The following is a 12184-nucleotide window of genomic DNA, read 5'->3' as shown; positions in this document are numbered from 1 at the left end:
AGGGTGAGGTGTTTGAATGTATATCATGGGAATGGGAGGGGTGGGGGTGCAAGTTAAAACGTAATGAGTGATGGGAAAGTGTGGTGGGGACAGGCGGGGGCGGGGGCATGAAAGGGTTTTTCAGGGGTGAAACCCCCCTTATGCCTTAAAAACCGAGGGCACAGAGACAGTCGGGGCCCAATGTGATCCTACGGGATTTTGGAGGCGACACCAAAATGACCCAAATGAATCCGTCTTTATGGTGTTTGACCTTCAAAATGCTGTAAAATCACATAGAACTGCTCATATCACTTCCCTACTCTCCTCCTCGCTCATTACGATCATCCTCGGCTCACCCGCTTGCCTCCACTCAAGCCCCCTGCACCTCCTCGCTCCCCTTCTCTGGAATGCTCTTCCTCGCCCTCTCCGTTCCTCTCATATTCTACCACTATTTGCATGCAACCTCAAAGCCCTCCTTCTTTCTGAAGAACCTGTCTCCTAGTACTATACGCTATTGCATTACCCTGTTTTCCTCTCCCCCTACCGTTCACAGACAACCCTAAAGCACTTTTCGGTCATCCCTCCATCCTTAATTTAGCACCTTCTCCACCATCCCATTCCTATGTCATTCAGTCCTTCCCTCCACCCGGGTTAATGTTTCCACCTCCCTTTGCAACATCCGTTCTTCAAGTCACCTTCTATCACTCCTTGTAAAGGACTCATGTCTTCCGCTCTGTTTATCAATGTTACATTTTGTACACGTTTTGTGCCAAAAATGCATTATTTTCCCTCTGTTTTTATGAATAAATGAAATAAATACATAAATGAGTCGAAGTGAGGAAGGGTAATGAGGATGTCTTAAAACGGACGTTGCACTTTTTGATCAATATTTTTACCAAGCGTTTCTGTGGGTAAATCTAAATATATATTATCTATATATTTATGTGACGATTATTTGTATGTACGTGATCCTCAGTTGTGCAACCTGCATTCCATCTCATAAGGCAAGACTGCAGCATTTATTGCAGAAAACATCCACTGACCATCTTTGGAAGCTGCAGGAGCAGCGTTCCACTACCTCACTGAAGGTTAACCCTGATGGCATTTTGTGAAGCTGTTTTGTGAAAATCTGGAAATCGTAAAGCTAAGGTTCCATCACTCGCTACTTTTTTGCCTGAATGAATTTTGAATATTCCCACCTTACTGCACATATTGGGGCATGTTATTGTGAAGGTGTTTTATCTTGCAGTAGGGAACAGGCTATTGATTTCCACATTATGGAAAAACTGCTCATAATGTCTGCTGCCTCGTCGTGGGGAGGAAACAATCCATGGTGAGCCTGCTGCCTCTCTGATTGGGCAGCCCCTGCCTACTTGAACCAGTCATAGGAGCCGGCAGGCTGAAGCTGGACCCCACAACCAACCCCCTCTCAGTAAGGCCTCTGTCTATGCCTGAAATCACCCATACCATCTCATAAGGCAAGACTGCAGCATTGTGTGCAGAAAACACCCACTGACCATCTATGGAAGGTGCAAGAGCAGCGTAACACAATCGCACTGAAAGTAAGCCCTGCCGGGCTTTTGTGCAGCTGTTTTTTTTTTTATTTGGAAATCGGGAAGCAAGCTCTCCATCCCTTGCTACTTTTCGCCAGAATGATTTGTGAATATTCGCACATTACTGAACATCTTGGGGCATGTTATTGTGAAGGTGTTTTACCTTTGCAGTAGGAAATGGGTTATTGATTTCCACATTGCGACAAAAATGCTCAAAATGGCTGCCGCCTACTCGGGGGGAGGAAACAATCCATGGTGAGCCTGCTGCCTCTCTGATTGGGCAGCCCTTAACTACTTGAACCAAACATAGGTGTCGGCATGCGGATGCCGTCCCCTACAACCAAGTCCCTCTCAGTAAGGCCCCTGTCTGTGCCTCTACGGGCCTTGAAGGTCTTTGAGGAACCCCTCCTCCTTGCACCCCTGCAGAACATCATGGAACAGTCTCCAGGCAGGCAGCCTGTTACCCCATAAACCTGCACCTATGCATCTTTACTCACCCTGCAGAATACCTCTCAGTGATGGCTGGACATTGTCATTGACTCTCCACTAAAACGAACAACTGTTGAACCAAGGTGAGCTTATGCCATTCTGCCTCCCTTGCCTTACTAATCTCACTTATTCCTTTTTTCATCTCATTTTGTATCTCTTTTTTTAAATTTGAAACTTGCTGTGTTTTCTAACATCTCTTCACCTCATTCTTGCATTGGAATTGGTGCCTCTTTTTACAGAGTCGAAGCCTGCTGTCTTTTTTAACATCTCTGCACCCATCTGTGGTACTAAAGTATTCCCAGTACATCTGTTTTCTTGATTCACTTGCATACTAGGGTGCCTGGTGAGCATGTGCTCGTACTGTGCTATGCAGCCCCTCCTCTTTCTTCAAACTATCCTCCATCACCCCTATGGCGCTCACCATCTCCCCTATCTTCTCCAACTGCTACACTATCACCTACCCTCCCTCTCTCACGAAGTCTGGATGAAAAAAGTCTAAAAAAGACATCCTGACCACCAAAACCAGCCTACCTATTGCAGACACCTATGTTAGCACAACTTCGAGACAGATCTTTACTGATATCCTCTTGTATGTCCCTTCTCCAGATCTATGGACTCCTCATCTCATCTCTACTCTCTCTCCTCTCACATCCTTACCCACTAATGTTGGCACTAGATGGGAAGTACTCTTGGTGGGCTTTTCATCATCCAGGTGTATCAATAATGTCTATCACACTGGCACTATCTTGGTTCTGTGTCCTCAACCTAACCTCCTCCTCTTTGACCAGCACTTGCCGTCCCTCATTAAATTCCTTTCCACACCTGCCACTCCTTCTTCCACTCTCTCTGCCCCCCCTCCGACTGGTGTACCATGCCCCTGTACCCCTCCTCGGAAAACCTTCAAAAGTGGTGACCTCTTGCATCTAGCCATACTTAATGCTTGTTTTGCCATTAAAAACTCTGCTGACATCTGCCTCCTCCTTGAAGACCTTGACCTCGATATCCTTGCTCTTACCGAGATGTGGTTCAATGCCAGCTCAGTCACTGCTTTTGACGGCCTTCTCCCGGATGGCTGTAAAATCATCTCCAAGACTCGCCCTAAATGTGCTTGCGGTGGGGTTGTTTTGATCTTCCCTGAGTGGGTCCCTTCTTCCCTCATACCCACACAGTCTTACTCTTCCTTCGAGAGCCTAGTTTGCAAGCTGGTCATTTCTCCCACCTCCTCTCTGACTATTGCAACTATCTACAGGCCACCTGCCCTTCCACCCTTTTCCTCTCTGAATGGACTGATTTGTCCTCCTTTCTCCTCACAAACACCTCTAAACTCCTTCTCCTGGGCAATATCAACATCCACCTTGACTCCTCAATCACATCAACCACTCTCTTCCATGGCCTCTGCACCTCTCTCTCCCTCTCCATTCTCCTTTCTTGTCCTACCCACTCGGCTGGACACACTCTTGATGCCTTCATCCACACTGATCTTTCACCCTCCCCCCCATTGATCACCGCACTCTCCTGGTCAGACCATTCTCTCCTCTCCTCTTACCTGGGTCTTCTTGGCCTTCTGACCGCACCTCCCTCAGCCCTGCCAAGCTCGTTCACAAACATCTGTCCGATGAAACAAGTGTCAGCAGCCGCCTTTGCGTCTACCTTCATCCACCCTCTCTCCCCACTACAGACTCTACCTCTGACTCTGCTCTCAGCAACCTCCATCTTGCCATCACTAATACACTTGACTTCTTGCCCCAGTCATGGGGATCTGCCTGCAACATGCCTCCAAGCGTAACACCTGGTACGACTCCGAGCTTGCAGCCCTGAAACGCAAGTGCAGAGCTGCGGAATGGAAGTGGCAGACCTCTGGCTCACCCTCTGACAATCTGGCCTGTTGCCTGCTCCAAAGGCAATACTGACTCTCCATCCGTGAAAAGAAAAGGGCCACATCCAGGCTTGCGTCTCTGGTGCATCCAACAACAGGGCTGAACTCTTTAAAATCTGCAAGGAACTAGCCACCCCTTCCACAGTCTCCTCCTCATATCTTCCTTCCAAGGCCCTCTGCAACTCACTGGCCACACACTTCACTGCAAAAACTCAGGACATCCTGAGCACCCTTGTGTCCCTCTCCCCCTTCCCTTCCCCAACTCCCTGCCTCCTATGGCCTCCCATCCCCCTTCAACCTTTGTCTCCTCCTTCTCTCCTATCAGACCTGATGAGGTCACCAGAGTTGTCCGCTCCACAAAGGTCTCCTCTAAACAGGTCTCCCACTGTTCCTCCAGAACCATTAAGGACAATATTGTCTCTCTTGCCCCTGCACTTGCTGATTACTGCAACCCCTCTTTTACTACTGGATATTTCCCCTCCTCCCTCAAGCACTCCCTTGTGTGCCTTCTCCTGAAGAAGCCTTCTGCACACCAGTCTTGTCCAGCCAACAACCACCCCATATGTATCACCCCCTTCCTTGGGAAACTCCTAGAGAAGCTGGTCTTCCCCCAACTGACCCAGCACACTGAAATTGTTGGTTGCCTCCAAGACCATCAATCTGGATTACGAGCATCCAGAGGCATGGAAACTGCTCTTCTGAACACCCATGAGGAAATGCTTGCATCTCTTGACTCCAACTCTCCAGCTGTTCTCATTCTACTTGATTTCTCATTTGCATTTGATACAGTCAACCGCTCCATCCTCATAAAATGACTTCATGATACCCTAGGTATCTCGGAGCGGGCACTGGACTGGCTGACATCCTTCCTCAATGAGTGTCCATCCCAGATTATTCTAGGCTCTTTCTCCTCCACCATCTCTATCTCCACCTGAGGTGTCCCCCAGGGATCCAACCTTTCTCCCTGGCTCTTTAACACCTATCCTGGTCTGCTTGCACACCTCATTTCCACCATCTCCCCTAACGTCCAGTGTTTTGCAGGTTACACACAACTCTTCTTCAAACTTCCCTCTGGCCCTCTCCTTACTTCCTCCATCATTCCTCACTGCCTATCTGCCATCCAGTCCTGGTGTACTTCCAACAATCTCTTCCTCAATGCCAGCAAGACTGAGATCCTTCCCATTGGGACTCCTGCTCGCTCTTCCTTCCCCTCACTCTGGCCATCCTCTATGGGCTCTCCTCCTTCTCCTTCATCTGAAGCCAGAAACCCTGGAGTCATCTTTGACTCCTCTCTTTCCTTCCTCCCTCACATTCAGGACCTTGCCAAGAAGGCCCACTTTGAACTCCACCTCATCAAAGGAATTCTTCCTTTTCTTCACTTTCCCCTAGAAGCTTAATGTCTCTATAGCTCTGGTTCTCTCTAGGCTAAACTACTGCAATAGCCTTTTCCTTAATTTCCCCTCTTCTTCTCTATGACTCCTCCAGGTAATCCAGAATAGAACTGACAGACTTACCCTTGGCCTCAAGTTCAGGCACTGCATCTCTCCAGCCCTAAACACTCTCCACTGACTCCTGGTTGCTGTAAGGATCAAATTCAAATCCCTCTGCATCATACATAAGGCTGTCTGGGGCAGGTGGCCACGCTATCTACAACTTTCTCTCACTAAATACTCTCCCTCCAGATCTTTAAGCTCCTCTGGCACCAACTCTGTGTGTCAAGCACTCTGCTAACAGGCTCCCTCCTTTGGAATAGCCTCCCCTTCCTCTTAGTCTTGAGCCTCAAATTCCAGAAGCTCCTCAAGACTTTCCTTTTCACCTGCTCCTTACCTCCCTCCCTCCCCTGCTAAACCCATAGTTACTGAGATTGGTGACTATGGTTCTTATTTGTCCTCCTGGGTCCTGGTCTCCCACACCCAATCGCCTTCAGCCTCCGTCCGCTCCCAGCACTTGCCTTGGCACCCAATGGCCTATGCTATCACAGGCCTGCACTTATTTATTGGCAGCTGACCCTTCTGACCTAGTCACTTAACAGCTGCTCACTCCCTAGCACTTCCTTCTTAGTACACCTAGCCTTAGCCCCCATTCCCTCTTCCATTTTTCTCTCTGCAATTGCACGTTCTGAATGCTCACAAGGCTTAGTAGGTCTGCCACTATCTTTCGTTGTTTTATTTGCTTTTCATTACCATGTTCCCTCCCTGTTGCCCTGTGGGTGCTTTGAAACACAATTTACTTGATGCACAAGCGCCTTACAAATGCACAATAAAATAAATAAAATATAGTGTTGTAGGAGTTGACATAGTCAGCACACAGCTATAAGTAGAGCTGGCATGAGCCGGCTTTTGCCAAAGGATTCAAGACATTTGGTTTGGCATTGGTAGTGGCCAAATGGCTGCAGCTGGGACACTGTTCACAAAAAAGTATGTGCTGCCAGCAGTCCCCATCTTGCCGTCCTCCATTGTCACACTCCTGTACGTTTCTTTTCTCATACCTCAATTCACTTTTTTTATGGATTCTTTATCTCTATCCTATATCATGGCTTAACCCCTTGCAAATGTTTATCAACATGCCAAGGGGGCGAGAAGGTTGTTTAGAATATTGTCTAATTTTATAATTCAATTTTTGATTTAAGCATAATTTTGATTTCGTATATCCAATTGAATACATTAATTATTGTTTTGGAAGTAGGGGCATATGTGGTTGTTTTATCCATGGAAGCATTAATTTAAAAATACATACCTAATTTATTTTAGTTTTGCCCATATTGTGGGCTGGGAAATTTCCATTGTGACATCATGGGTAAGAATGATTCCAATTTGTTTATTCATTTGAATGGCACTCAATCCATAACCTTTTACTTTTGGTGCATTTGGCAGATTCTAACAGCGGATCCTTCTGTGTGTTGTGCTCTAGATTGTGCATTGAGGGGAGGGATTTTATCCTATTTGTGCGTACACAGTCCCATAGGGCAGTGCTAGTCAGTGCTAGTAGTTTATTCCGTTTCTTGCACTATCTTAAAAAATGTAAAAAAGCAAAAATTCAAAAAGCACCACAAAAAGAAATCGCATTTGAGAATTCCAAGACATGAAATCTGATACAGAAAAGAATAATCACCACGTAATCACTTCAATAAACATTAAAACCGGTGCCCCTCATTTAGAGGGTGCTCGAGATAAGAAGCATTATCACTTCCAATATTAACCACCATCAGAATTTAATTGATCATCAACTGCAGGTGAATATAAAAACAGTCGGGAGATTGATCCTGCATAAAGAAAATCAATCAAATGGGATCCTCCTCCCCTTATTTTAAATGCATTGTGAGATATTTCATGCAAATACACCTGACAATTTAGATGTAATCAATATTTTTACAGCCGCTCTATATCCTCTGACATCTTCTTCACTTAGTAACGGGGTGATCCAATGAGATCTTGGTTTTATACCAGTTATACAGAAGGAGAAAATGAGCTCTGTCTTCTTGAGTGGGAAGCTACATTCACAAAGGCTACTATGATCCCAGACCCCTGGGCTGGACTATCTTGACATAACAGATTTCAATGGAGGACTATCCAGGAACAGGTTGGACTCTAAAATCCTATGTTTGCTCAAGGCTATCAGATTCATTTAGGAATTGTATATATCCTTCTTTAGCAAAACGATATTACTGTCCCAGACCATTTGCTTTGAACCTTGTACCAACACTCCCTTCCCCCCAAGATTACTCCTTGCAGGGTACAGTGGCCAAATGATGTGTGAATACAACGAATAGCAGGCTTTCCAAGGTGCCTAAGTGTTGCCTGCTTGAAGGTCACAGCAATGCAGAAAAAGTGCTAAGGCACTTTATATTTTCTGATTTATTCTTCCATGCAGCTGATATCGATGCCACCCGGGCCTTCTCTATCATCTCATTGCTGCTTTTGCTGGTGGCTGTTTTGATGCAGATCCTCGAAATTATGTTCAACACAGTCCTGTCAGGGACAAATAAGCAGAAGCTGACTGCAATCCTGAGTTTTTGTGCAGGTGAGTCTTGCACTGTATATATTTCTTGCCACGCATGCATGTTTCACTGCTGTTTTGTTTGTAAAGAAAATGATGCACCTTTCTGCAACTACTTTGTAGAATGATTAGCAGTGACTAAGAACAAGTTATTTTGTCTCACAATTAATCCTGGTTTGTGGTGCTATCTTATGCCATTATAAGGCTAAATCATCCTTGCTTGATGCATTTTTGTAATACAACCCTACTCTGATCTTCACCACCACCTCCTATGCCTGTGGGTAGTTTAGCACTGATCCTTGATAGGATGGTAACACATCTTGGAAACTGGGATTCCTGCGCAATAGCATGGTCATTAATATGGAGGTGGGTGAATTTGGATCCACCCAAGACAAATCACATTTTTCACTAATGGGTTTAGACAACCCTTGGTTGCTGTCCTAACCGCAATCTGACGCGTACCCGACACATAAAGTCACTCGATATGGGCTAGAGTCAAGTGGAAGGAAAGAGAGTGTTAGATGTAGTCCAAGGGCCTGTGATGCGGCCCATGGCACTGGTAAATTGAACTCTGTAACATGTTTAACCTGTCATAAGGTTGGTGCTCACATTGGTGCTCACATTGAATTGTTACCCCTCCATCTGCAATTTAGCACTATTGATGCTTAATACCACAGAAAAGCAATAAAGCACATCATGAATGTGATTGTATACCCCTTATCCTAATCAGCAAAGGTGGGTGTGAGGTGGGAGGGAGGGAGGGAGAGTTGTGCCGGAAACCAAATTCATTTGGGTGAACACTTTTTTGGTAACAACGCAGGAAGGTATCTTGCTGGGAAAGGTAGACTTGAATGGGAAACATGCATTGGAAGGTTTTCAGACTAACACTGTATGAATGGCTACCTTAAGCCGCACAGTCTTCAGAAAGCAACTGTTACACTAGTTTGCGGATTCTATTCAGGTGTTATGTCTTTTGGAACGAGAAGATTGTTCCATAACATTCTGAATTTACACCTCCCAGTGCAGGTTATGTCCCCTGGCCCATCTGCTAAACTAAGGCCAGAGATTCCAGCAATGATGACACATGCATTCCTGAGCATTTTTGCTTGTCCCCGAAGCCTAGGGCAGCCCTGATATGGAGCCATTTGAGCTCAGAAATGCTTCATGTCTCATATTGTTCCTTTTCCTTCCCAGGTGCCAGTGCTTTAATTGCCATGTCAGTCTTCACTGGCTCTGCCAGGCCTTCAGGCAGCACAACGTATTCTTGGTCGTTCGCCTTGGGTTGGGTATCTACTGGATTGAGCTTGGTGGCAGGTGAGTCTCTAGCTAATAGGCTTTTGTACTAGTACTATGGTCATGATCCAGGCGCATATCAAGCCCTGCTTTCCATAGCCTGGATGCAGTCTTCCTCATATCTGTGATGTATTTGTCTATGTGAAATGAAGAGCCAGCCTATACATTACTTCACTAAGTTGTAGACTGCATGGTTTGACCTCATGGTCTTGGTTTCAAATGCCAGGACCCACTCAGCCCTTCAATCGTCCGAGGTGGATAAACTAGTACCAATGAGTTGGGTGATAATCAACATTTGTTATCTGTGTACAGCACCAAGATGCTACCCCATGGGGGTGAACATGCGCTCCTGTCGGACTGAACAGTGACCATTCCCTATTTAAACAGTGAGGACCCCCATCTCTTGTATGCCTCCCAGTTAGTCTCTTTTCTGCGCACCTACTTTATCACAACCACCCAATCATGGCATCTCTCGCCCTGCTGCTCTGACTCATCCCTGATGGCAGTGGCGCATCTGGACTGATTCTAAAACAAGGCTGAGGTTGAATGGTGCCCCCCACGTGGTCCATCCTGCTCACAGGTCTCCCCATCTCCCACTCCAAGCTTATCTTTACTCCAACTCTGAGGTTTTCTGAACTCCATCTCGCTGACAACTACCTCTGAACGAGCTGCCAGCCTTTCACTCCCTGCTGCCTCTGCCTACCTCAGTAGCACCAGGCAATAACTATTTCAAGCCTACATGTCACACAAAACCACACTCTGGCTCCTACTGTTGTTTAGTTCCAATACATTCCATAGTTTGGGATTAATATGTTTTCTGTGGGTGTGGTGTGAGAGATGGACCCTGAGGCCCCATCCTGCAGATAGTGGAGTGACTACATATGTAAAGTAAACTAATGACCCAAGAGCTAATGGGCTGGTGCTCAGTGACTACAGATTTCTGCAGGCCACTTCATATTGGAAAGGAAAGGTAAAAATAGATTGGCAGATATGCTCTGGCAAGTAACCACCTACATCATGCAACATAACTGCCACCAATGCACTACAAGGAGATGTATGATCTTTAGTCATCAAGTCTGACTATGTTTAGTGCTTAATAAAGGCATACATGCCACCCCTAGCGGCTACACAAAGATGGCGGTTTGTGTCTTCTACTAAAATGTGCAGTCAGATGAGAGGGGTGAGCATTCTGCCTTATCTAGGTCGGAGTTGTGTGTACTTTGTAAACATCATTCTAGTGAAGGCAAACACTTTAAAAGCAATTCCTGCAAGATCTGAACAGCCCGAGGCAGACACACATAATTAGGTGTTGTGCAGAAACCCAGGTGAGATCTAGTCCAGGAGAGTAGAAGCTTTGACCCTCACCCTCCTTGCTTAAGACCATGAGCTGGCAGCAGAGCCCTCTGACTTAAAGAACATCTGGTTCACAGAACATGTGAAATGTATTCTGTTCGATGGTGATGAGAATACTATTGGTTGGTACGTGCCAATGAGACTAGACAAGAACAATGCATTTGTTTGGTTGTAAACAAAAGCTGTTGTGCATTATGGCAATACTTCATTAACCCAATGCTTGCAAGTGGTCTACATTCATCAGCCTCCAGCTTCAGTTGGTGAGCTGAAGCACTGTAAGCCTTTCGATAGACATGATGCTGCAGACACGCACAGTGTAATCAAAATGTGAGTGCTACAACAGTGGTCGCGGCTGGGTATAATGCACAGCAACAGGAAGCCATGACTGAAACTACAGGTGACAACTACTCTGCCAATGCAGTGGGTGAATAGACAGAATGGAAAGTGCAGAGAGTAAACATCCTTATTTTTGCAGAAGCATTTCTCAACCATTTGGGGAATTCTACGCTTTAAGAGTCAGTGGATCCGATGGCACTGTCCATGCATGAAATGGCATTGCCCTGCCTGCACCGGTGTGATAATCAGTTCCTCTTCTGCATGTTGTTGCCTCTTTGCATCTGAGAAACATTCTTTTAAGATGTTATGTATGTCTTGCTTTTTGTTGCTGATGTTTAATGGTGCGTTATATGATCCGCTGGCATGGAATTTGCTCACCTGCTCATAAAGAGGTTGGCACATTATGAATGATGATTATTTACCCCATTGACACTCTCACCTTTACTTCTCTTCTCCCCTTCCTGTCTTTCTATCTCTCTCTCTCTCTCTCTCTCTCTCTCTCACACACAATTCCCTCACACTTTCATGTACAGGAGCTGCTGCCTTTCTCGCCTTCAAGCATAACCCACAATAGCAAGTAGTGGAAAAAAGGGCGTAGCAGATTAAGCAACCCCTGGCTCCCCCAAAGACTCGGACCCGGTGCACTTCATGGCTGGCACTTTCATTGTGTGTGTGGTGCATGTTAATGTATTTCATCAGCTTTGAATGGAGAAGAAATGAAGAATGGAACACCGGAGGATGCATCTTAACAAGAAACATCTCCTTAATAGAACAGAACAACTTTATTTCGGAGGACATCGCCATAAAAGTGTACATGAAAAAGAATACAATCCAAATACTATCACTGTAATATTCATTACACCCTCATGGTCACCTTGTTCAAATTGTACCCGAAACACATTGGATTTGCAATGGTAATTGCAGGAAACTTCTTCTGCTATTGCTTCCCCAAATGGACTGTGATATATTTTGATATCATCAATCTTCAGGAAAATTTGCTTGTGTTCATTCAAATCTGTTTTTCTGTATGAATGTACTCAATTTCAATTAAATGTGTGTTTTTCTAATTGATTGTGGGGTATATTCTTAATTTAAGTTTCAAAATATTTATGCTCGGTTTGTGGTAAATGGATGCTGTAGGGCCATATATTGACCTGCCATTGGGTCGCTTTATTAGCTTGCAAGCATGTTCGATACCTCTTCAACAGAGCCCCATGGGGTGGGCTCTGGCCACTGCACAGGAATACCTCTGCATTTCTGACAGGTCAAAGCCACCTCGGATTTTAGAATCAGGTTCCGCATCCCACAG

General features: G+C 45.6%; 1 protein-coding gene across 1 annotated transcript in view; it reads left to right on the top strand.

Moving 5' to 3' along the window:
* The window catches only part of LOC138449990 (lens fiber membrane intrinsic protein-like), a 69860-nt gene extending 57935 nt beyond the window's left edge, over window positions 1-11925 (top strand). Inside the window, exons 3-5 of the mRNA XM_069604807.1 lie at window positions 7768-7917; window positions 9088-9207; window positions 11409-11925. Coding sequence (XP_069460908.1) covers window positions 7768-7917; window positions 9088-9207; window positions 11409-11449 — 311 coding nt within the window. The 3' untranslated portion in view covers window positions 11450-11925. The remainder of the gene's footprint in view (window positions 1-7767; window positions 7918-9087; window positions 9208-11408) is intronic.
* Window positions 11926-12184: the final 259 nt, after the last annotated feature.

The sequence above is a fragment of the Ambystoma mexicanum genome, chromosome 1p (assembly GCF_040938575.1).
Source record: "Ambystoma mexicanum isolate Mex_15411 chromosome 1p, UKY_AmexF1_1, whole genome shotgun sequence".
Taxonomy (NCBI): Eukaryota; Metazoa; Chordata; class Amphibia; order Caudata; family Ambystomatidae; genus Ambystoma; species Ambystoma mexicanum.
This window is presented reverse-complemented; position numbering and strand designations above follow the sequence as displayed.